The sequence below is a fragment of the Taudactylus pleione genome, unplaced genomic scaffold (genome assembly GCF_031769625.1).
Source record: "Taudactylus pleione unplaced genomic scaffold, aTauple2 ptg000126l, whole genome shotgun sequence".
Lineage (NCBI taxonomy): Eukaryota > Metazoa > Chordata > Amphibia > Anura > Myobatrachidae > Taudactylus > Taudactylus pleione.
The window spans coordinates 1,158,494-1,185,376 of record NW_028284528.1 but is presented as its reverse complement, the minus strand read 5'-3'; the positions used below and the strand labels follow the sequence as shown (position 1 = coordinate 1,185,376).

Genomic DNA, 26,883 nt, shown 5'->3' with positions numbered 1-26,883 from the left:
CATCTGTATCTGCAATTCATAATTATGCTAAATATCAATGCCTTGAATACATAATATGCCACTCATTTGTGCCCCCAATACATAATATGCCACATTTTTGTTCCCTAATTCATAATATGCCACACATGTGTGCACCCAATATATAATATGCCACATATTTTTGCCCTAATACATAATATAGCACACATTTGTGTCCCAATATGCCAAACATTGGTGCCCCAATACATAATATGCCACACAGCTGTGCCCCAAATTTACTGTATCCACATAGCCATGAATAATGCCACACAATGCCCCAATACATATGCCACATGTACCCCAAATTCTTTATATCTCATACAACTGTGTCCCCAATATTTATGCCACAAATCCGTGCCCCAGTACGTGTTTATGTCAAACACCTGTGCTCCATGCCCCAATATATGTCAGCACCCATTAATCCCCCCACCCACACCAACACAATCACTCACCCTGCCACCACTCATTAACCCACCCACAGATACACACACATCGCCAGTGCTCATTAACCCACACTAACCCTGCCGGCACTCATTAACACCCCCCACAAACACACACACACACTCACTGTGCCAACACTCATTAACAACCCCCACACACTCGCACTGCCAGCACTCAACCCATACCCAGACACACACACACACATCACCAGTGCTCATTTACCCACACTCACCCTGCCAGAACTAATCAACAACCTACACACATACACACACTCAATCTGTCACCACTCATTAACCCCCCACACACACACACACTCAATCTATCACCACTCATTAACCCCCACACCCACACACTCAATCGATCACCACTCATTAACCCACCCACAGATACACACACATCGCCAGTGCTCATTAACCCACACTAACCCTGCCGGCACTCATTAACACCCCCCACAAACACTCACACACTCACTGTGCCAACACTCATTAACAACCCCCACAAACTCGCACTGCCAGCACGCAACCCATACCCAGACACACACACACACACACATCACCAGTGCTCATTTACCCACACTCACCCTGCCAGAACTAATCAACAACCCACACACATACACACACTCAACCTGCCACCACTCATTAACCCCCACACACACACACTCAATCGATCACCACTCATTAACCCCCACACACACACACACTCAATCGATTACCACTCATTAACCCCCACACACACACACACTCAATCGATCACCACTCATTAACCCCCACACAAACAAACACACTCACCTGGTCGGCATTCAATGAAACCGACTCCCCCACACAAACATACCTACACTGTTAGTATTCCTGCGTCAGCCCTGGTCATCAGCAGTCCCGGCCTAGGCTGAAAGAGACACCCTCCTTTTTTATTTGTGTGGACTCAGCGGCGCACTCCAGTGGCCAGGGTCCTTAGGCAGCTGCCTAATGGTAGCACCAGCCCTGGTTATGAGAGTGTCATGGGCGTGTTGGTGAAAATGGCCGCGTGTTCACATAGGAGGCCATATTTGTACAATGAAACTACACCAGCCATTGATCTGGTGCAAGTTTCCATGGTGGCACCAATGGTGGCATCCAGACACGCACCAATCTGTATTACAGCCAGTATGGACACAGTGGGCCTCTCAGTCCTTGCACCTTCCTCTGCACTGATGTACTCCGGGGAAGGACTTTGTAGCAGCCTTTGCATAAAGTCGCAGACTGCAAACCTGCAATAGACACAGCTGCGGCCAATTTGACGCCCACCCCTGAATCCGCTCGGTTATGATCTGCAATAGAGGACTTGTAAGTTTCTGCATGGGAGCAAACTGTAGAAATCCCTGGTAAGAGCAGACAGCAAAGCAAAGTGTTAAAAAAGTTATCACTGAAATGTAAGATTAGCAACAAATTATTATTGGAGCCTTGTAGAGTTCCACACAAAATAAATATCATGCAGCAAAGTATGAATCCATCTCAAACCAATGTCATTAATAAATATAAAGTTCTGTGCAAATCTGTGCAGCACAGACGATTTTATGGTTACTGCCCCACAGCACTGAGGTCGTGGGTTCGATTCCCACTACGGCCCTAACTGTGTGGAGTTTGTATAATCTCCCTGTGCTTGCATGGGTTTCCTCCAGGTACTCCGGATTCCTCCTACACTCCAAAAATATACTGGTAGGTTAATTGGCTCCCAACAAAAAAAAAAAAAAGTTAACCCATGGGTGTAGGTGTGTGCGTTTATAGAATATAGAATATAGATTGTAAGCTCCAGTGGGGCAGGGAGTTGTGAATGGACAAATATTCTCTGTAAAGCACTGCAGAATATGTGTGCGCTGTATAAATAACTGGTAATAAATAAAAAATAAATAAATCCTCCACATAACAGAATTTTAGCCTTTTCACATATAAATATGTGAAATTAAAATCACTAGGCAATGCCCACACGTTGCCAGTCTGGTTATGTACCAATACTGCTTGGCACAGTAAGTGATGTGCGTAGGGTTATACTGATTGCTGCTAATTTATAAGATATCGCCAAATATCTATCTTCCAGAATAAAATAGTTTATCTTATGCGGCAAACTCTTCGGACGCTCTGCGCTTGGGTGGCAGGTTATGTTGAGACTTGTAGTACCACAACAGCTGAAAACCAACAGATTACTTGAACTCTATGTTCCCGATCCAATTCCCATTTTGCATACAGTAATCCTTTAATGTAGTAACAGTCTTAAGCAAGGGCTGTACTTACTCAGAGCCTGGTCAGTGCAGCTGACCCCCAACATCAGCACAACGGCCAACACACAGCACAACCTGCAATCTGTCATCATGGCTCCCTCCTGTGTGCTCACATGACAGTCATGGATTTACATGGGGTCATTTATATCCTTGGTCCTGTTTGCTAAATTCTTCAGATAATGCTTACTGAGGGATGGGCTTTGCCCTGTTCCGCACCCCACCCTGTCCTCGATATTAGGAATCATGTCAATTGTGACTAAGGCTACTTTGACACTATATTTAGATGGTATGTTACAGCTTGTTTTCCAGTGTTTGGAAGGAAAAATACATCTGATTGCCATGTAATCCTCTCCATAGTACATGTGATAGAAATAGGGACCTTCCACCCTCTTCTGCTGCCCAAATAACACTTGTAATGAGCACCCTGATCATTGGCCTCTCACTGCTGGACACTTCCTTGTCTGTCCCTAATCCTCTCACAGGGGTATATTTGCTAAAGTGAGAGTTTTTAGAAGTGGAGATGTTGCCCATAGCAACCAATGAGATTCTAGCTATTATCTTCTAGAAGGTGTCGGTTAAATGTTAAGTAGAATTTGATTGGTTGCTATGGGCAACATCTCCACTTCTATAAACCCGCACGTTAGTACTGTAAACATACCCCTTACTGTCAGTGGATGCAGTGCAATGATAGCGAGCAGGAGTGACTCCTCTGCTCTGTTCTACTTGCGAGGCCAGTTATTGCAGAGCAGCAGATGATGACCTGAGCAGTCGGTTAGTGAGGTTAGGAGCCATGAGGTTAGTTGAGGTCCTCAGCACTAAAGCCCCTAAGATTGTTCCACCCTACTGCAAAAAAGGGCAAATTGCACCTTAGTAGAACCATGCGGCACTGTAGGTGGGGCAGATTTATAATGTGCAGAGAGGTTTATGGCATGAATTAGAGGTGTGCGTCTGTTTAAGCTGCGACTGCGTCTTTTTATGCAGACGTGACTGCGTCTTTATGCTAATGCTACGACTGGTGGACATCCTACCGAGACCCCCACTGACCGCAGCACTAATCCGCCGTTGTGCTTTTTAAAGACGAATCATCGGATGCACTATCGGAGACTGCACCTTCCCTATAGAGGTGCAGGATCTCCACCTGTACCTGGCTGCCGATGTCAGCACAACTGCGTCCTCGCTGACACGATGCAGACGTTTTTGCCGCAGTTGCGTCTGCGTCTTATGCTCATGCCGCGGTCTATTTTCTGACCACTTGCAGAGTCTTTTGAAAGTGCATTTCTGCCTCTTTGCATCTTTAGACACCATCAGTCGTACCATCGAAAAATTGCACCAACCCTATGGCCGGTGTAGTCTCCCCGTCAGACTATGGTTCAGTGCCATGCGGCAACTAGGAGTGTTTGACCGGTCCCACTGTACAGAGCACATGGCTCTGTGGGCGGTACTGTCGCTCACCCACAGCCCTTGCTTCTGGCTAGCGGGGTGCCTGGAACAGCACCCGGCAGCCAGTACTGACTATTGGAGACTACAGGCAGGCACCCTGTCATGTGTACAGCTGCCTGGAGCGTCTTAAAGAAGCTACGTGCACTGCTTCACCTCCGGGTGCTGGCGCCCCCCACTATGCATGTCATCATGATGTCATGCGGAAAGTGGGTGGGGCCAGCACAGGACGCAATTAAGCCCTGATACCCTCGTCGGCTTATCCAGCCCCCGTTACCTCACAGGACCTCCCACTAAAATTTACAGAACCTGCATCTGATTCTGTACTGCAGCTCTGAGCGCTAACAAGGGGGACACATGCGCTGTGCAACTGAGCCGCATACGCAGACTTCAAACATCAGCCAACTGCATGCAGTATCAACAGTGCGCCCGACAGAATCACGCCAAAATGACGCAGTATTTTCCCGCCACTCCCCCTTACTTCCCCCACTGGTGCCCTGTGCTGGCCCCGCCCTGAACCTGTGACATCATTTGAGGGGGTGGAGCTAGCAACAGTTGAAGTACGCACTGCAGGGTGCATGCCTGCAGTGTTTCCCCCCAGGGCCTTGCGCCCTGGGAGACAGCAACGCTCACACACCCCTCCCAACTGCCCTGATCTGTATTATATAAATAATAATCTTATAAGTCACACATTTGTTTTATTATTCCCTTTTGTTAATTTAACTTAATCCTAAACCTAGGAATAAACACACTGACACATGTATGGAATTAAAAGAGGTCACAGCCAGAATTTATTGATCAAATTGAAATTTTAGAATAGGTGGCAAGAAGAAAGCAGTGCTCCAAGGCCACAGCCCGATGGATACTAGGGGTGTGCACCGGCCACTTTTCGTGTTTTGTGTTTTGGTTTTGGATCTGGATCTTTCTTCGTGTTTTGGATCTGGATTGGTTTTGCCAAAACCACCCTTCCGTGTTTTGGGTTCTGGGTTTTGTGTTTTGGATCTGTATTTTTTTTTTAAAAAGCATAAAAACAGCTAAAATCACAGAATTTGTTGGTTTCTCTGCTCCTATGCTATTATTAACCTCAATAACCTTAATTTCCACTCATTTCCAGTCTATTCTGAACACCTCACAATAGTGTTTTCATGTCCAAAAGGTTGCACCGAGGTAGCTGGATGACTATGCTAAGCGACACGAGTGGGCGGCACAAACACGTGACCCATCTAGGAGTGACACTGCAGTGGCAGACAGGATGGCAGTTAGAAAAACTAGGCCCCAAACTGTACATAATGCAAAGAAAAAAAAGAAGTGCAAGATGGAATTGTCCTTGGGCCCTCCCACCCACCCTTATGTTGTATAAACAGGACATGCACACTTTAACAAATCAATCATTTCAGCGCCAGGGTCTGCCACACAACTGTGGCTGAAATGATTGGTTCGTTTGGGCCCCCACAAAACAAGCTGGAAATTAATGTGTCCCTGCACAAACTGGCTCTACGGAGGCAAGATGTCATCCTCATCCTCCTCATCCACCGATTCCTCACCCTCTTCAGTGTGTACATCCTCATCCTCACAAAGTATTAACTCGTCCCCACTTGAATCCACCACCACAGGTCCCTCTGTACCTTCTGGAGGCTGGTCTCCCTGGAAGAGCTGATAATTCATTTTGATGAACATCATCTTCTCCACATTCTGTGGAAGCAACCTCCTACGCCTTTCGCTGACAAGGTTCCCGGCTGCACTAAACACTCTTTCGGAGTACACACTGGAGGGGGGGCAACTCAGGTAAAATAGAGCCAGCTTGTACAGGGGCCTCCAAATTGCCTCTTTTTCCTGCCAGTACAGGTATGGACTGTCTGACATGCCTACTTGGATGCTGTCACCGATGTAATCCTCCACCATTCTGTCAATGGTGACAGTATCATATGCAGTGACAGTAGACATGTCAGAAATTGTTGCCAGGTCCTTCAGTCCAGACCAGATGTCCAAACTTGGTCCTGCCTGCCCTGCATCACCGCCAGCGGGTTGCTTAGGATACCTAAGTTTTTTCCTGGCAGCCCCAGTTGCGGGAGAAAATGAAGAAGGAGCCGTTGACGTGTCACGTTCCGCTTCAGCTGACAGTGTGTTCACCAGCAGGTCTTTGCACCTCTGCAGGCTTGTGTCGGCCGGAAAGAGAGACACCACATAGGCTTTAAACCTAGGATCAAGCACGGTGGCCAAAATGTAGTGGTCTGATTTCAACAGATTGACCACCCTGGAATCCTGGCAAAGCGAATGAAGGGCTTCATCCACAAGTCCCACATGCCGAGCGGAATCGCTCCGTCTTAGCTCCTCCTTCACTTTCTCCAGCTGCTTCTGCAAAAGCCTGATGAGGGGAATGACCTGACTCAAGCTGGCTGTGTCTGAACTGACTTCACGTGTGGCAAGTTCGAAGGGCTGGAGAACCTTGCACAACACGGAAATCATTCTCCACTGCGCTTGAGTCAGGTGCATACCCCCTCCTTTGCCTATGTCATAGGTGGATGTATAGGCTTGTATGGCCTTTTGCTGCTCCTCCATCCTCTGAAGCATATAGAGGGTTGAGTTCCACCGCGTCACAACCTCTTGCTTCAGGTGATGGCGGGGCAGGTTCAAGAGTGTTTGCTGGCGCTCCAGTCTTCGGCACGCAGTCGCTGAATGGCGAAAGTGGCCAGAAATTTTTCGGGCCACCCAAAGCGTCTCCTGCACGCCCCTGTCGCTTTTCAGAAAATTCTGCACCACCAAGTTTATTGTGTGAGCAAAACATGGGACGTGCTGGAATTTGCCCAGATGTAATGCCCGCACAATATTGGTGGCGTTGTCAGATATCACAAATCCCCAGGAGAGTCTAAGTGGGGTAAGCCACTGGGCGATGATTTCCCTCAGTTTCTCTAAGAGGTTGTCGGCGGTGTGCCTCTTACTGAAACCGGTGATACACAGCGTAGCCTGCCTTGTAACGAGCTGGCGTTTCTGAGATGCTGCTACTGGTGACGCTGCTGCTGTTGCTGCGTAAGGTGATACATCTACCCAGTGGGCTGTCACAGTCATATAGTCCTTAGTCTGCCCTGTTCCACTTGTCCACATGTCCGTGGTTAAGTGGACATTGTGTACAACGGCATTTTTCAGGACACTGAGGACACTTTTTCTGACGTTTCTGTACAGTCTCGGTATCGCCTGCCTAGTGAAGTGGAATCTAGACGGGATTTGGAACCGGGGACACACTACCTCCATCAATTGTCTAAATCCCACTGCACTAATGGCGGATACCGGACGCACGTCTAACACCAACATAGCAGTCAAGGCCTCAGTTATACGTTTTGCTTCAGGATGACTGCTGTCGTACTTCATCCTCCTCGCTAAGGACTGTTGGAGGGTCAATTGTTTAGTAAAAGTAGTGGTGTTCCTACTTCCTCTCTGGGATGATGAACGACTCCCAGCAGCAGCAACAGCAGCAGCGGCAGCAGTAGGCGTAGCAATGCAGGATCCTCCAGAGGAATCCCGGATAGGAGAGTCAGTCATGCCAGTGACATGGCCTGCAGGACTACTTCCGATCCTGACTAAGGAGGAAATTGACGAGGAGGGAGTTGATGGTGTGGTTTGCAGGCGCTTGGATACAACAGGACAACGGGATTTAGGTGTCCCTGGACTGCTTACGGTCTTAGCCAAAGTTTCTGAACTTGACAGTAACTTTTTATGAACGCGCTGCAGGTGCCGTATAAGGGAGGATGTTCCTAGGTGGTTGACGTCCCTACCCCTACTTATTTCACCTTTACATATGGTACATATGGCAAGACAGTTGTTGTCCGGATTTGGATAGAAATATTGCCAGACCAAAGAGGTGGAATGTTTGGTCTTCTGCCCAGGCATGACCGTGATGGGCTTTTTCATCCCACGGACAACAACTGTCTCCCCCGGAGCCTGATTTAAACAAACCACATCACCATCAGAATCCTCCTCGCCAACTTCCTCCTCAGCGCCAGCTACACCAGTATCCTCATCCTGTTGTACTTCAACAGTGACATCTTCAATTTGCATATCAGCAAGTGGACTGTGGGTGCTCCTTTCAGCACTTGCAGGGGGCGTGCAAATGGTGGAAAGAGCCACCTCTTCCCGTCCAGTGCTGGGAAGGTCAGGCATCGCAACCACCACCACACTTGGACTCTCCTTGGGGATTTGTGATATCTTCTTAGAAAGCACAGTTCTTCGCTGTGCTTTTGCCAGCTTAACTCTTTTGATTTTTTTAGTGGGAGGAGGGCTTCCATCGTCATGTGAAGCTGAACCACTAGTCATGAACATACTAGGGATCGACCTTAGCCGTTCCTTGCCACTCCGTGTCGTAAATGGCATATTGGCAAGTTTACGTTTCTCTTCAGCTGATTTAAATGTCTTTTTCAAGGTCATTTTCCTGAACTTTGCCATTTGGGATTGTATGTGCCCTCTACTATGACATTGGGCATCGGCCTTGGCAGACGACGTTGATGGCATGTTATCGTCTATGTCATGACTAGTGGCAGCAGCTTCAGCACTAGGAGGAAGTGGTTCTTGATCTTTCTCTATTTTATTTTTATCGGAGAAAGTTTGGTCCTCCATTTATGTTATATCGATTTGATATATACGTGCGGCTAAACACAGAAAATAATTTTTTTTTTGGTTTGGACTGGAGTGTACTTTGTGGGTTACAGCACCCTTTAACGGTCAAGCCAGCCGGCCCTTTACTTATGACACAGGCGCACTCTTGGCACTACTTTGTTGATGCACGTGCGGCTACTGCGCACACAATTCACAAACACAGAAAATAATTTTTTTTTGGTTTGGACTGGAGTGTACTTTCGGGGGTTACAGCACCCTTTAACGGTCAAGCCAGCCGGCCCTTTACTTATGACACAGGCGCACGCTTGGCACTACTTTGTTGATGCACGTGCGGCTACTGCGCACACAATTCACAAACACAGAAAATAATTTTTTTTTTGGTTTGGACTGGAGTGTACTTTGGGGGTTACAGCACCCTTTAATGGTCAAGCCAGCCGGCCCTTTACTTATGACACAGGCGCACGCTTGGCACTACTTTGTTGATGCACGTGCGGCTACTGCGCACACAATTCACAAACACAGAAAATAATTTTTTTTTTGGTTTGGACTGGAGTGTACTTTCGGGGGTTACAGCACCCTTAACGGTCAAGCCAGCCGGCCCTTTACTTATGACACAGGCGCACGCTTGGCACTACTTTGTTGATGCACGTGCGGCTACTGCGCACACAATTCACAAACACAGAAAATAATTTTTTTTTTGGTTTGGACTGGAGTGTACTTAGGGGGTTACAGCACCCTTTAACGGTCAAGCCAGCCGGCCCTTTACTTATGACACAGGCGCACGCTTGGCACTACTTTGTTGATGCACGTGCGGCTACTGCGCACACAATTCACAAACACAGAAAATAATTTTTTTTTTGGTTTGGACTGGAGTGTACTTTCGGGGGTTACAGCACCCTTAACGGTCAAGCCAGCCGGCCCTTTACTTATGACACAGGCGCACGCTTGGCACTACTTTGTTGATGCACGTGCGGCTACTGCGCACACAATTCACAAACACAGAAAATAATTTTTTTTTGGTTTGGACTGGAGTGTACTTTCGGGGGTTACAGCACCCTTTAACGGTCCAGCCAGCCGGCCCTTTATTTATGACACAGGCGCACGCTTGGCACTACTTTGTTGATGCACGTGCGGCTACTGCGCACACAATTCACAAACACAGAAAATAATTTTTTTTTTGGTTTGGACTGGAGTGTACTTTCGGGGGTTACAGCACCCTTAACGGTCAAGCCAGCCGGCCCTTTACTTATGACACAGGTGCACGCTTGGCACTACTTTGTTGATGCACGTGCGGCTACTGCGCACACAATTCACAAACACAGAAAATAATTTTTTTTTTGGTTTGGACTGGAGTGTACTTTCGGGGGTTACAGCACCCTTAACGGTCAAGCCAGCCGGCCCTTTACTTATGACACAGGCGCACGCTTGGCACTACTTTGTTGATGCACGTGCGGCTACTGCGCACACAATTCACAAACACAGAAAATAATTTTTTTTTTGGTTTGGACTGGAGTGTACTTTCGGGGGTTACAGCACCCTTAACAGTCAAGCCAGCCGGCCCTTTACTTATGACACAGGCGCACGCTTGGCACTACTTTGTTGATGCACGTGCGGCTACTGCGCACACAATTCACAAACACAGAAAATAATTTTTTTTTGGTTTGGACTGGAGTGTACTTTCGGGGGTTACAGCACCCTTTAACGGTCAAGCCAGCCGGCCCTTTACTTATGACACAGGCGCACGCTTGGCACTACTTTGTTGATGCACGTGCGGCTACTGCGCACACAATTCACAAACACAGAAAATATATTATTTTTTTAGCACTTGGGGGGAGCACCCCTGATGGACAGAGCACCCCCTGGACAACACTACAGCACTCCTTTAGGACTGGGACACTGCACAGGACTTTGGAGTGGACACAGCCCCTATGGAGAACTGACTGCACAACACAGTCCAGCCAGCCCCTATGGACTTTGAAGTAGTGGACACAGCCCCTATTAACAACAGCAGCACAACACAGCCAGCCCCTATGGACTTTGAAGTAGTGGACAACAGCAGCACTACACTACACTACACTACACAGCCCTAACTCCCACCCTCCCTCTTCACTGTCCACAGCCGAGTGAGAAAATGGCGCCGACGCGGGTACCTTATATAGGATCCAAAACCCGCGAGACTCGGAAGGCGGGATGATGACGTTTTGCCTCGATTTCAGATCCGAGTCAGGCGGGAAAAGTCGAGCCTGACTCGGATCGGACTCGGATCGGGGGGGCTCGGGGGGGTTCGGATTTCAGAAATCCGAACCCGCTCACCCCTAATGGATACCAATACTAAATAATAGGGGCGGATCCCCGCCCTGCGCAGACTGACCTGGGGCAGTACCATCCTCCCCTAATTGGCACAGCATTGGCCCCTCCCTTGGAACAAAGACCATGTCCCCCCTTTAGGCGGTGACAAACTGGCCGCTCTCAAAGGAAAGATGCTACCACAGGCACTCCTGCGCTAATAATAGGCCGCCCGTGAGCACTGCTTCCCGCCAAAGCCCGGTTCGCAGAACCAGGCCCGCCACCAAACTGTGACCTTCCTGAAAATAAAGGGAAACTGCAGAGGTCACTGATCAACCACACTAGCCCCGCGCCCAGGAGTTTAGCCCCATTGGGTCTATGAAAGCTCTCTGCCCTGTAACGTAAAAAACTTGGGTATTGCATGACGCGTCCGCCAACGCTAAATGACAAGTGTGCAATGACCATATCCGCTCAATACCCATGCATGCGCCCAAATCATTGCCTCCCAAGTGGGGCCCCAAACGTCTCGTCTGCTGCCCATAGGGCATCTAGCAGGCGCTTCCAATGCATTTCTCGTAATCCTAACAATTGCAACTTACCCACTCACAACAAAAAATTGGACCTGCAAATCCAAGGGGTGCTGGCTAGCCCAGTAAAAAATAGGAATTCACCCACACCCGACAATTAGCATTCCCGGACAAACCTGTCCGAGAGTTCACGTAGACATAAATTGGCATTTATACAGACAGATATTGGAATTTAATACAGACAGAAATTGGTATGTAATAATAACAACAACAATTTAACCCCAAGGAAAGGGAAACAAAATAGTTGGGTGACCCATCTGAAGATGAAAAACAGCAAAACCTCTTTGAGGGCAAAAGCTGAAAATCCTTTCAGAATCCCTAGCGGCAGTAGGCATAAGGCCCCTAGGTTTCCCAACAAACTCGCAAGGAGCGCAACTACCTAGTGCAACTTATCCTCCTTTAAATACGACCTCACCACCCTAACTGTTTTTAATAAGTCGACTGAAACACCTGTCCACGCTGCGCAAGCTGCTGCCCCTAACTAAATTAATGAGTCCTGCAAAGCTCCGTAGCTATACCTAAAGCAATAAGATAATTCTGAAACACCCTCATAAACTGCCACCTGGACAAAGGGGGTTAGATTAGCAAGGATAAACCAGTGCCCGCCACCTGGAGGGCGAACATTATGAAAGCACCCTGCCTGAGCAACTGGACAAATTCACGAGATATGCAAGCGCCAGAATAGAAATGCAACGCCCCTTGGCCAGCTAATTTGTCTTAAACCTATGTAATTAGCATAAGATCAATACCTGCTTAATAACCACCTTATTAAACCTTAAACCTGCTAGCGCATAAAGCTTATTAGCAGCAACTAGCTTGCCCATGGTTAGTATAATGTAATTGGCCAGATCCGCCCACGGCGTGCCTGGAAAAATTTAGAGATACTTGATAATGCTGAAGACAAACCGCCTTGGAATGACCCCTTTCGTGGCATGCCCCAGACAAACTCTGCTATATAATCATCAATCGACCTACCTCACCCGCTCTTGGAAGCTAAGACCCTGCCCATCGTACCAAACCGCCGTGTAGGTCTTTAATGTACTAGGCGTCAATGACTTCAGTGTGAGGTCCTTGATGCCAGCCCAATGAAATGCCGGGCATGGAAAGGGAAGGCTAAACCATTTAAACAGGAGGCACGATAAAATGAACCTGTCCCACTGAAAAAGATTTTAGGCGTCCGCCATACCGTTTGCAGCGCCTGAAACCTGCCATGCCCTAAATTCAATATTCCTTACCCACTTAGCAGTGTAAAATACATCAACAACCATAAGGCCGGATCTAAGTCCGTCCCTGATTAGCACCGACCTACACCACGCTTAAGTTATCCAAAAGGGAATTCGCCTATTGCAAATCTTGCTCTCCTACAGCTACCTACCATTGGGAACACTCTCTAAAAGAAGGATGTTCTTGTTTAGGCCCTGAAACCCATAAGTAACCGGCCCGGGCTCCATGCACCACACCCTTACAAAATGCACCAAAACTTAAGGAACCGGACACATCTGTAAACAGTTGAAGTTCGAATTGGCTACAGATGCCGGAGGCCATATCTTTACGCCATTGAATTCACACATAAACAACCAACCAAAAACGCAGAACCTCACTCAGCTCCAAAGAGATGCAGAATGAGGTTATGAGGCTTCCTAACCCCCGCTGAGGTTCCTCCTAGCCATCTGCTGAAAAAAAAAAACAACTCCTAGGTATGACTCTAAACGCGAAACTGAGGGGACCCAATAGCGATTGCAACTACATTAACTAAACCTTCTTTACCGAAATGAACGCTTCTAGCAACTCCCCCGAAATGCGACGCCCTCTCCATAGACAAGTGGCATAACCCTATCGAGGTATCGGGTTCTACATCCAAGTAATATATGCGCATAAGTAGACCTTACTAACGACGAACAAGGCCGGCAAGCAAAAAAGTAACTAAACCCTCGAAAAGTATACGAAATGAAACAGCCCATCGACAGACATCAGTCTACGTAATAGAGCTCTACTACTTTAATTCCCACACATCTAAAGGACTCGGGGTGAATGGGCAACAGCCGTAAAGCGGATTCTATATCCGCCTTAGCTAGTAGAGCCCTCCCCCCGAAACCTTGTACTATCTCCAGGGCGTTTTTTTTTTTTTTTTTTTATAAACAGATTGGCAAACGACACGACAATCTGATGGGCATCATGCGTGGGAGCCCAACCCTTCTATCTGGGCAAGAGAGATGCTGTATCAACCCAAATCTACTCGGTTCCCTCTACGGTGCCGCCTTAAAGGCGGTGCACCTAAACTTTCAGAAAAGGGGGGGAATGCAAAAAGGTGGCCGCACATGCGCCCTAACCTGGCTTCCGCCTCCACCGTACACCTAACGACTTCCAGATGGACATGCACTGATTTCAGAATCTTCCTAGAAAACCCAGATATCGCCCATGTCAAAGGTAAACACCAACCCACACCAAAACTTTGCCCCCCCCAAAAAAGGCTGCTTCCTCCCCAAGGGGATAACGACCCAACCAACTCCTCAAAACCCCCAAATTACTCAGAAACGGCGCTTCATTGAATACCTCCGCGATGCTCGTTGCCCTATTCTCCTCAACCTGTTCCTGCGCCGCAGACCCCCTGCACATCTTGGCTGGGTGACCACTCCCGCAGAGCATGCAGATATGCCAATATCCACAGCCTGCCCCTCATGATGCTGCGTGTTATTACATGCGCAGCACGGCACGCAACTGATGCCCGCAGATCCAGGGCGGATCGGAAAAGGTTGCTTCAGACCAGCCGAGGAATCTGCAGGCGCGTTAGGCAGTTGATTGACTGCAAGCCAAACCTCGACGTCCTTGAAACCGAATTAAAATACTGCCACCCCCTCCTGCTGTGTCCTAAATGCGTCATATTGCCGCCAAGCGGTACCTTTAGCTGACTAGTTTAAGCCGTGTACCATGTGCATGTATTTTAGCACATTCATAATACTCCCCAGGCCTGGATTTAAGGGGCGTGCCGCAAAAACATATACACGCGCCACCGAATTCTGGTAAGAACGACATGTCGCCTCCGCAACTACCCCAGCTGACTAAGTCCGATCCAAAGACCTACTTGCGTAATCCGCAACCGCAAACATATGCACAAATTTACTCTTCTTGATCTGCTCCCTAAATTTAGAACTTAAACCCTTAAGGATAGCCATATTCGCGCAGTGAACCTAATCTCCCGATGCATCCGGCACCTTAGTTGCCGACACTGTGTTAGACCTCTTATGGCTCCCCCGCTTTGCCTTAATTTTTATTTATTTATTTATTTATTATTATTATTTATTTATTTTATTTTTTTTGCGCAAAGTAACGCTTGAGATTGCGCGGCCTATCAGATGAACTCGAAGAATCGCTAGAATCAGTGGAAGATAAATGTGCGCTGCGAAATGTAGAAAAACCATGCTCACCAGAAATTGCCGCCGAAGGACCAGACATTTCCTCCTGAGCGTTCGCCAACTGTCCCTCGCTGCATGGTGCGCCCACCACGATTTGACTCGCTGATACCACTGCATCATCCATCTGCTGGACCTCGATAACGCGACTGGAAAGATCAGAAACTCCTACCTGGGGGCTTGAAACAGTAACTGGTGAATTGGACCGCACAGCAACTGTGCCTGCGGAATGGGGGACAGGGGGGGCAATGGGTGGCAGTGGGGGGCGTGGGCAGATTGCGGGGAAGGCAGGGGGGACAGAAGGGGGGGTTGCAGCATATGTGTAGTTTGGGAATATGCAGGTGCGGGGGCATGAGGCAGGGAAAAAGGGTGAAAAAACCTGATAGGAAGGTGCAAAAACCTTGTAAAAGGGGGTTAGGGTCTGGAGTTGCAGCAGGGGGTACACGGTACACGATGGTACACGGAAGGGGCAGGATGGTAAGGGGCAGTATATTTCAAGGGCATTCTGCGTGTAGTGTGGTGGTGTATAAATATGGGGACCTGTCCTACTGCTGAGCCAGAAACGGGGCGAAGGGGTATAACTCCCGCCCCTGGGTGCCGGCAAACAACAGGGGAAAGATTGCTGGGTGGGGCACCTGGGGCCTTGGAAAACCCTGTTACTAAAGAACAGCGGGGAGTGCTGGGGGGGGCCCTGCTCCTGGAGCAGAGGGGGCAGATGAAGGGGGGAACAGGACCAAGCAGGGCTCCCTGCGTAGGCCGAAAATATATAAAATGGCTGCCGTGACCCTGTGGCCGAGGCCAACCGCCGGCGCAGGGAGCGGGCTGGCCGTAATCTGCGGTGCTGGGACGGGGGGCTGTGGCCACCTGAGCTACTCGCGGCGCCGCCAGAGAGCCAGACGGCCATGATCAGGGCCATGTGCGGGAGCGCAGACAGGCGCGCGGTCGCGGCCTATAGCAGGGCGCGCCCCGCTAAGAGGAAGCCACTGTGGTGAGAGGCGGCGGGGGGGAGGGCGTTGGCTGAACGGCGGGGCCTGGGAGTAACTGAGGGGGGTACTGGAAGGGGACGAGGGGGCCGCAGGGCGTGAGGGCTGGGAGCTTCCATAAGGCGGCGGGCGGGCGGGGGGTGGGGGGCGGCTGAACGGCTGGGCATGGCTGAGAAGATACTGGCAGGGGACAGGGGATGGATGAACACAAAAGCAGGGGAGGGAGGAGGAAAATGTGGAACAGAGTCTAAAAGGAAGCAAAATAGATAAACAATAAAAGAAATACTGACAGGAGCTAGAGAGGGTGTAAGAAAAGGGTAGATAAATGAGGTGTAAAATGCAGATGGGCAAGGGAAAGACAGGCAGATTAAATATAATATATAAAAGACACTTAGCCAGCCTGGTTGAATAAACTGGAAAGAGGAAGATGGCTCCCTTCCCCAGGCTATTTATATGGGACCTCTAAGCCCTCCCAGAAATCCTACCATAGGCTTATACTCCTCAAATGACCAATAACTAACCACATCCCCCTCCAGCTTTTAACCCTTAACTTACCTAACAAAATTACATATCAAACAGGGTGCTTATCTATCCTCAAACTTATTCAAGTATTCGGATGCATTTACTGCAAATTGTGGAAGAGGTCAGGTCCAGGTTGGAACACACCCCTAATACATGGCAACATTAACGATAAAGAATGTAGCATCTTTGCATGGAAGGAGCTGGACGGATTTGAGTTGTACCAGTTTAATGCCAGCAGCACACATGAAAGAGATTTCATTTAAGACAATGAGATATTAAAATATATATAATGGTTATAAGCATATTGCCTGATTTACAAGAACCCAGGAGGTGCTATCAATCATGAGTAGTTCGGTTTGCTGTGGAACATGTTTTTTTACCATACAGGTGCATTTGATGTGCGGATGTCCACATAAATGCACCCAAATAGCCATGTAATAAATACATTAATGCAAAAAAGTGACACATGCAAGACAAGTCATTGTTAATTGAAGACATGTCCCCCATTAGAACAGATCAAAGAATGACATCACAAAAGTGAACAGGAGACTGTTTCTATTACAGAGGAACATGTCCACTAACTAGAGGGGTCCACAGGAAAATCCTCCCATTTACAGGGGTCCACAGGAGAAAGTCCCCAATCACAGGGTGCACAGGAGAATGACCCTATGACAGGGGTACATGGGAGAATGCTAACATTACAGAGGTCCACAGGAGAATGACCCTTTTACAGGGGTCCATGGGAGAATGCTAACATTACAGAGGTCCACAGGAGAATGACCCTATTACAGGGGTCCATGGGAGAATACTAACATTACCGAGGTCCATTGGAGAATGACCCTATTACAGGGGTACATGGGAGAATGCTAATATTACAGAGGTCTACAGGAGAATGACCCTATTACAGTGGTCCATGGGAGAATGCTAACATTACCGAGGTCCACAGGAGGATGATCCTATTACAGGGGTCCATGGGAGAATGCTAACATTACAGAGGTCCACAGGAGAATGACCCTATTACAGTGGTCCATGGGAGAATGCTAACATTACAGAGGTCCACAGGAGAATGACCCTATTACAGTGGTCCATGGGAGAATGCTAACATTACAGAGGTCCACAGGAGAATGACCCTATTACAGGGGTACATGGGAGAATGCTAACATTACAGAGGTCCACAGGAGAATGACCCTATTACAGGGGTCCATGGGAGAATGCTAACATTACAGAGGTCCACAGGAGAATGACCCTATTACAGGGGTCCATGGGAGAATGCTAACATTACAGAGGTCCACAGGAGAATGACCCTATTACAAGGGTCCATGGGAGAATACTAACATTACTGAGGTCCACAGGAGAATGACCCTATTACAGGGGTCCATGGAAGAATGCTAACATTACAGAGATTCACAGGAGAATGACCCTATTACAGGGGTCCATGGGAGAATGCTAACATTACAGAGATCCACAGGAGGATGATCCTATTACAAGGGTCCATGGGAGAATACTAACATTACCGAGGTCCATTGGAGAATGACCCTATTACAGGGGTCCATGGGTGAATGCTAACATTACAGAGGTCCACAGGAGAATGACCCTATTACAGGGGTCCATGGGAGAATGCTAATATTACAGAGGACCACAATAGAATACCTTTGTGACCGGATGACCTCGCTCCACCAGGCGATCACAGATTTTTGTCACTGATAGAATAGAGGGTGGTTACTCGGAGTAACCTGAGTGGGCTTACTTTACCACTTCTAGGGATTCCCTCTCACCATCAGTAACTGCCTGTTACTGACCCCTCCCAATGCGTAATGGGCAGATAACTTGCTGCCACCACCAGGTACCTACACTGGCACCTCAGACCACTCATTCAACACAGGCTCCTACTACCGACAACTATAACTGCATGCTTCTGAGTATGTGTTGACACGCTGTTGCAACACTTGCTGGGAAATATAAGCTAATTCCCACTGAGCCCTAATTATGGACCATCCTGCAAGGTAGCACTGGGCTCAATCCAGAACAGCTGGAGAACAGAATGGCATTTTGCGCTATTCTAGTGGTCACAGGATACAAGCAGATGCAGGCATCTTAATGTAAGATGTTTATTACTCAAAACATCTTTAAAAAGACAAGTCCTTTGATAAAGGTGCTTGGGAGAATCACTGCAAACAGATGTTGGCCCCTAGTAAATGAGCTGCAGCCCCTAGAAGCCAGATAGGGCTGCCGTAATAGCATCTGCACATGGGTCCCCTCCAGACTTGAAATGTCTCTGGTACTGTATGCTGGCTAGAAAATGCAATGTATGACAACACAGGATGGCTGAGGCTTTAACTCTTATAATCACTGGCATCATTAGGGGGGTGCGGGCCGCACTGGGTGACACCAAAAAGTGGGGGTGACACCAAAATAGCAGAGCTGCTCTGCAATTTTGGTGTCACCCTGTCGGATGGTGTCACCGAGCAGCCACCATAGAGGTAGGGGAGAGGCTGTGGGCTGCCCCAGCAGCTGCCGGAGCGCTGGGTAAGCCAGGCCCACTGTGTGCTGAGATCGGGGGGGGGGGCATGACCTGCGGTCACATCCCCAAGATCATCACACATAAGAGGGTGTGGCTCCGCGGAGCCCACCGGGTGTTACACAAGTAAGTGACGCCGCTGCTTATAATAGCACCCAGAGCTGGGAATATGCAATTGGTTTTAGTATTCTCCATGACTATTCTTCAGAAATAAACAGTGAAATCACCTTAATCTGCAAACACTGCTTTATAGACTGCAAAACGTGACTGCACCAATTTGCCTGTGTATATGACATGTTTAGCCCTTCCTAGGGGAAGCCATCACATATCTGGGCTGCGGCAAGTACTAAAAGTCCTGACACTCTGATGTGAATAATTATAGCATAAATATAATATTTGAAATTGCAACCCTATGGGGTTTATTTACTAAAGTGAGAGTTTTTAGAAGTGAGTTTTAAAAGTGATGTTGCCCATAGCAACCAATCAGATTCAAGCTATTATCTTCTAGAAGGTGCTAGTTAAATGTTAAGTAGAATCTGATTGGTTGCTATGGGCAACATCTCCACTTCTAAAAACTCTCACTTTAGTAAATTTATCGCTACATTATGTGGCGATTGTGTGATTCTCTATGGTCAGCCCATATTTATTTTATTTATTTATTACCAGTTACTCATATAGCGCCAGTATATTCTGTTGTGTTTCACAATTGGGAACAAACAGTAATAGAACAAGACTGGGTAATATAACAGACAGACATAGAGGTACAGTAAGGAGGCCCTGTTAGAAGCTTAGATTCTGTAGGGAAATAGGCATTGAATTTGATACACAAGGATAGGTGCTACATGTTGCATATTGGTCCAACCAGATTGGGGTTACCCGAAAAATCGTGAGCCTCTCGCGAAAACCGGGAGGGTAGGTATGTATGTTTAATATGTGTCATACATAGTGTATTGCGTGTCATAATTCCAGCATATACAGGACCAGAGATCACAGTAACCCATTATATGCCTCAGTGGAAGGAGCCAGTCTGGGCATCTACATGTTATCAGCGGAGTAGTGATAAGAGTCTCTCAGCCAAATGTTAATAATGAGTTACCTATTAATAACAACACAAAATTAAATTTCCAATTGCAGCTTTATTAAATTACATGAGTGCCTGGCTGTAATACATTTATAAGGAGGGAAAGTCTTTTGCGATGGGAAATCTGATCAGGACAGAGAAAGTTTTCGGATTTCTTCTGTCTATGTAAACATTAGACATGGCGATTGTTCCGTGTTGCTTTGTTCCACTGGCAGAGACCGCTACGGTATGTTCATCAGGATCCACTTACAAAAGGCATTCTAGGAAATAAAGCAATAATTAATATAAGCAATACATATGGAAAAACAACTCAACATTTTATACTATGGGGATCATTCAACATAATCACCAGCTATCGGCAATAAATGGAAATTTGTATTTTGTTAGGTTACAGTGGAATTTAGCTGTCTGTTCAATTATATCAAATTATATTACACAGGGCTGGCATTACCATTAAGCAAACCTAATTGCCCAGAGAGCCAATAGATAGGGGGTACCTATAGCGCTGAGCAGAGCAGTAACTAGACTTTTTGGTGCCCTGTGCCAGGAAGAGCATTGGCGCCCCCCTCATTTTTCAAAGGGACATAATGCACCCAAAAAAGGGCCATGGCCTCATGGGGAAGGGCCAGGGAAGAGATAGGGGAGGCCAGGAGATGCTGGGGATGAAATAAGAGGAAGCTACAAGTGAGAATGATAATAAACAGAAATGTGACAGGCCCAAACAGCGCCCCCTGCCCTGTGGTGCCCTGTACGATGGCACCGGCCGCACTACCCTAGCACATAATGTCGCTCATCCAGCGGTTGGGTTGGGGATGTGCATATTGGTTCAGTTTGAAACACTTTCTATAAGCTACTGGTATATTTTACTGTCATATTCATATGCTATAATATACGTGTAGTATACACATGATATATGTTATAAACGTATCTTGTAATGTCCAGAAATATATGTTCGGAAATGTTTGTTCAGCTTGGGCTGGTTGTTATACGCGGTCAGCCAATGATCATATACATTCAGTCATCGACTGAGCACAAAAGCCCTTTGTGATCCAACCCAATGGCCATAGGGCCAGACCAGTGTCATCTGCCCCACTACAACCCCGCAATACTGCTCCCCAGGGCAGGATACAGCAGTCGTACAGAGAGACAATCTTACCGTCATTTGGCCGGGCGTAGAAGCACCAGATGGCATTGGGATTGGAAGCGTCATAACAACAGCCCTTGTTGAAGCACTGAGTGGCGCTGATGCCGGGTTCTCCACAGTTCACTCTCGCAACTGGCTGAACATTGCATTGTTCTTGAGCTACGTCAGGAATAAAGACAGGAATAAAACATTACAGCGTCGCACAGGAAAAGTAATGAATCATTTGATTCATGCTAAAGACTATTAAGTAGTCACTTATCTGCATCCTCAATGGAAATGTATTTATTGGTTTCAAAATTTGCCTCCTGAGTTAGAGCTAAGTTAGGTGGAATGGAGGGTAGTTGTCTTTGTGGCTGATAGCAAATAAGTCTAATAATAATGTTCAGTACTGGAAGCAAAGCTAAATGCAAAGTGTATAAATATACTGCAAGCTTTGTACAGTATGGTTACGTTAATGGATTCATTGGTGACACAAGTTTGTAACAGTGGGGATTGTTACTCTATGTTTAGGTGTGCTTTGCCTATCTGTGATATATTCCACTGCAGATCTTTTATATTATCTCTCTCTAGACGGCCGGCACAGCATTCCCGATAGCATTCTATGGGGCTGCGATGTGTCCAAATGCAGCTAGATCTGGAAAATGATGCTACTGCCCAAAAGGCAATGCATTGACTTTAAGAGCCTATGGTCTTCTTTACGTAATGCTTCCCCAGAGAGGGACCCAAAGGATTCCTCTCCTTCCCCCAACAGCTTGTGCACGCAGGCCAGTGGCAATGCATGTACAATAGGGCTCCACGGAAGTCAGAACTGCACAGGGACAGCTCTATATCGGACCTAAGAATTCATACATACGGCATTATTATATGCCAGTATCTATGTGATAGGGGGTGGGATGTATTGCATAGTATAGGCGATTCTTGATACATCCCCCCCTCAGTTTATGTGAGTGGTAATGGTGAATTGCATTAGGTAAATTAGTAATGCTGCAGTCTAAATTCATTATTTTATTATACTTATTTAAGTAACAACAATGAACCTTATATAATAGCGAGGCGAAGTCCAGGTAGGTTTTGCCCTTTAAATTATTGCTGCTTTAAGAATAAGGACTATCTCGCAGGAATCACACCCATGCCTGCACTTTGCAGGCTATTACATGAGGCCCTATATCTGTCTTTTATAGCCTACAAACCTCACTAATACAATTCATTGTATTACACTGTAAGCATAGTCCTGCATGGCCGCTGGACCTGAATCAGGGTCGCACGCAATTCTACAATTTTTTAGCAGACTGCCCATGTATCGGGATGGCATCTGGGTGGCAATGGGGCATTTTCACACAGGATAAGATTAAGGGGCAGGTGTATTAAGCCTTGGAGAGTGACAAAGTACCAACAAATCAGCTCCTAACTGTCACTTTACTAACACAGCCTGTGGACGGAATTGCAAAGCTGCGCGAAAGCAGCTTTGCAATTCCATCCTTGCAAATATGCAAATGCTCAGGAGGTGTCTGACAGCCCCTGCTGCACTTGCGACCACAGCACGGCGACCGAGGATGGAGGCTGGGATAACCATCGCGACCATCAGTGGACTGCGCCAGCCAGCTAAGTGAGCCTCAGCTTATGCAGGTTGGCCGGCTTGCGAGGCCAGGAAACTGGATCCGTGGAAGCAGATCCTGGCGTTGCCACTCCCGGAAAACGGGGGCGACATGCCCCTGTTTCCAGGAATGACGGCCTCCCCCGCTACCCCGCACCGCCCCTTAAATGCCTCTGCCTGTCGATCATGCATAGCAGGGGCTGCGTGCGATCACGCAGGACCCATTTTGCACATGTGCAGAGCAGATTCCCGAAGATCAGCTCCTCAGAGCAAGATAATCAATAGGAACCCGACCCTGTAATGTGTAAAAATGAAGTGATCACTTACTGAATTTGTCATTGAAATAGCCCCCAATAGAAACTACGAGGGCTAATTTTGCAAAAGAAAACGGGGGATCGCAGCAGATGATCCTTAATATTTGCCGTTACCCCCCAAATAGTGGGTGTTTTGGTTCATATACCCGAAATATTCTTTGATAAATGGTCTTGTTTAATGCAATTCAAACAGCTTTGTTCGAACTATTGGTAAGACAACGCTTTACATCATTTCATGAGTTGTACTAATGGCTACCCATAGATTGGAAAGCAATCACTTGTCTGTTTTCATAGTATATTAGTATTTTATCTTAGAGCAGTGATCCCTCCTCATAACAGCCCCATCATCTAACACCCAGCATAACCTCTGCACAAAAGTGCAATAATATATATTCATTCATCATTTATCACATGACTCCGCACTCACTATAACACTAGTTTTATTCAGAATTGAATAGTACTCTATACTTAGACAAGATCTAAGCAATAAACATTCCACTTGCCTTATGAAGTCATGCAATCTACTAATTACATACCTAGAATCCGGGTATTTCTAAAAGAAGTGCACTTAGCGTTCCCGCTAGGCTGTTTTAGCAGGGTGCAGCACCCTGCCCTCCTTCTGTAGGGCAAAAAGCACCCTGCCCTCCAGAAGGAGGGCAAAAAGCACCCTGCCCTCACAGGCTGCGGGTGCAGTCTTCACCCGCGGGACACAGTGTCCCGCGGGTGGAGAAATGTGCTGTGACCCGGTCACCGCCGGAGAATAGACGCCGGGCGCATGCGCCCGGCATCTGTTCTCCCTGTCTGCAGCGCTTGGGGGCTGCCCAGCATGTCCGTAAGTGCCGGGCATGCCCCCAAGTATGATGAAAAAGGGAACGCGTCTTATAGACACGCCCCCTTTTATGGTCACGCCCCCTTTTCGCCCGCGCGCACAAAGTTGCCCTCTCTAGCTCCGGCACCCTGCCTGCCGCCGGAGCTAGAGTGAACACTAAGCACTATTATACCCACTATTAATGGAGCCAAAATTGAATCCTTAAATAGACTACTAGATTTTTGAATCCTTATTAACAGGGGAGTCCTCTCTTTCAAGAGTATTGTTTGATTGAGATGTAACAAGAGTATACTAACTATAACATAATAATCTTAATCCTAGGGATTACATAGCCCTAATGTTGCCCAAATTATATACCAAATTATATATTACAATCTACGTCAATATTTAATCCTAGATGTTCTATCTATCCAAATCTAAATCCAAAATTAAATCCCAATATAATCCAAACCCAACCTCTACACAACAATCTCAATTACAAGCAGATATTTGTGTTTGCCTTCCTAAATTAGTAAATATAATACAGGTGAATATTTGTTAAGATGATGTATAGGACTTACTAAGGGCAGCCTGTCCGTGTGCGGAACTGAAAGACCCAACAATGAGGGCGATGGCAAACAGGCAGAAAACCCGGTATTCCATGGCTGGATTCTTGGCTTGGTCTTGCCGTGAAGATGGAGTGGAGAGTAGAATGGAAAACGCTCTAAGGGGGATATTTTATATTGCTACTTGTTCTTTGTTATCTTTTATCAAACAGCGTACATTAAGGCGAGTCCCCATCCATGGGTTGGACACCACAATGGTCTTCATTCATGTGTCTTTGCTTTGGCATTGGAGTGACAATGATAGCTCCTGTGAGTCATGATCTCCTGCATCTTATCTGTGCAAGAAGTTGCCAATTTCAATATTACATTGGGTGGATATAGCGTGTAATCTGGATCTGACCAAAGTGTTATGCAATGCACACAGTACAATTATCACATCAACGTAATAGGGCAGTGATAGCTATTATCCACAGATACAGGTGGAGTAGAGTTTATTGAATGGTGCCACATGGCACAGATTGTTTATCACAATTAAGTCAAAAATTCCAAGCAGTTCACATCATTCTAAACTAATTGTCAGTGTGTCTAAAGGCAGCAGATATTCATCTATATTATTTATGACTATATTTTCTAGGCAAGGTACTCATAATAACAGATAAAATACAGGAAGGGTCCCAAGAATCAAGGATAATAGTTTTCATACAGGGATGGAAAGCTGCATCATTGGGCCCATAGCAACATTTTGATAAAGGCCTAGTGATGCCGCTCCCACCCATTAGGCCAGGGGTCAGGGAACTTTTTTACCTTTTACCCCAAAATATATTTAGATATGCCGACATTACCCCCTTGATTTGAAAGGAAGGAAATCCTATAGTAGTGCCCCCATATAATGCCCCTGTAGTAGTACCCCCATATAATGCCCCTGTAGTAGTGCACCCATAGTTATGCCCCTGTAGCAGTGCCCCCATAGTTATGCCCCTGTAGCAGTACCCTCATAGTTATGCCCCTGTAGCAGTGTTCTCAAGTGTTATGCCCCTGTGCAGTGCTCCCATAGTTATGCCCCTGTAGCAGTGCCCCCATAGTTATGCCCCTGTAGCAGTGTTCTCAAGTGTTATGCCCCTGTTGCAGTGCCCCCATAGTTATGCCCCTGTAGCAGTGTTCTCATAGTTATGCCCCTGTAGCAGTGCCCCCATAGTTAGCCCCTGTAGCAGTGCCCCCATAGTTATGCCCCTGTAGCAGTGCTCTCATAGTTATGCCCCTGTAGCAGTGCCCCCAAAGTTATGCCACTGTAGCAGTGCCCTCATAGTTATGCCCATGTAGCAGTGCCCCCATAGTTATGCCCCTGTAGCATTGCCCCCATAGTTATGCCCCTGTAGCAGTGCCATAGTTATGTCCCTGTAGCAGTGCCCCCATAGTTATGCCCCTGTAGTAGTGCCCTCATAGTTATGCCCCTGTAGTAGTGCCCTCATAGTTATTCTCCAGTAGCAGTGCCCCCATAGTTATGCCCCTGTAGCAGTGCCATAGTTATGCCCCTGTAGCAGTGCCCCCATAGTTATGCCCCTGTAGTAGTGCCCTCATAGTTATTCCCCTGTAGCAGTGCCCCTGTAGCAGTGTCCCCATAGTTATGCCCCTGTAGCATGACCCCATAGTTATGCCCCTGTAGTAGTGCCCTCATAGTTATGCCCCTGTAGCAGTGCCCCTATAGTTATGCCCCTGTAGTAGTGCCCTCATAGTTATTCCCCTGTAGCAGTGCCCCTGTAGCAGTGCCCCCATAGTTATGCCCCTGTAGCAGTGCCCCCATAGTTATGCCCCTGTAGTAGTGCCCTCATAGTTATGCCCCTGTAGCAGTGCCCCCATAGTTATGCCCCTGTAGCAGTGCCCCCATAGTTATGCCCCTGTAGTGCCACTTGTACAAAAAAAAAACTAAAAAACACTTACCTTAATCCCTGCTCCTGCATCCGCCGCCGTCCTGTCCGCCCGACTGCTCCTCGGAACTATGACGTCATGACGTCTCTCCCATAGTGCGCATGGGGAGAGCCGGAAGCTGGAGTTTAGAAGAGAACTCCAGCCTCCGGCTAACACGGCGCTGCAAGGAAGGAGCCGGGCGCCCTCTGGTAATAGCATCTCAGCAGCGTCCGGCTTAGAGCCTCCCTGCGGCACCGGGCTGGAGGTCACTGATGCCGGGTGCAGGGGGTACGCCACTGCACCCGGCGCCAGTGACCTCCATTCCTGGGGGTAATGGTTCATATGCATGCCCGACTGTCCGTCCATTACCCCCAGGAATTTCAGTTTTACCCCAAATGGGGTAATTT

General features: G+C 47.5%; 1 protein-coding gene across 1 annotated transcript in view; it reads right to left on the bottom strand.

Moving 5' to 3' along the window:
- Nucleotides 1-24,668, bottom strand: part of LOC148523875 (putative gastrointestinal growth factor xP1) — an 88,790-nt gene extending 64,122 nt beyond the window's left edge. Inside the window, exons 1-3 of the mRNA XM_088472545.1 lie at nt 24,587-24,668; nt 21,302-21,448; nt 20,396-20,405 (exon numbers count right to left, since the gene is read on the bottom strand). Coding sequence (XP_088328671.1) covers nt 20,396-20,405; nt 21,302-21,448; nt 24,587-24,668 — 239 coding nt within the window. The remainder of the gene's footprint in view (nt 1-20,395; nt 20,406-21,301; nt 21,449-24,586) is intronic.
- Nucleotides 24,669-26,883: the final 2,215 nt, after the last annotated feature.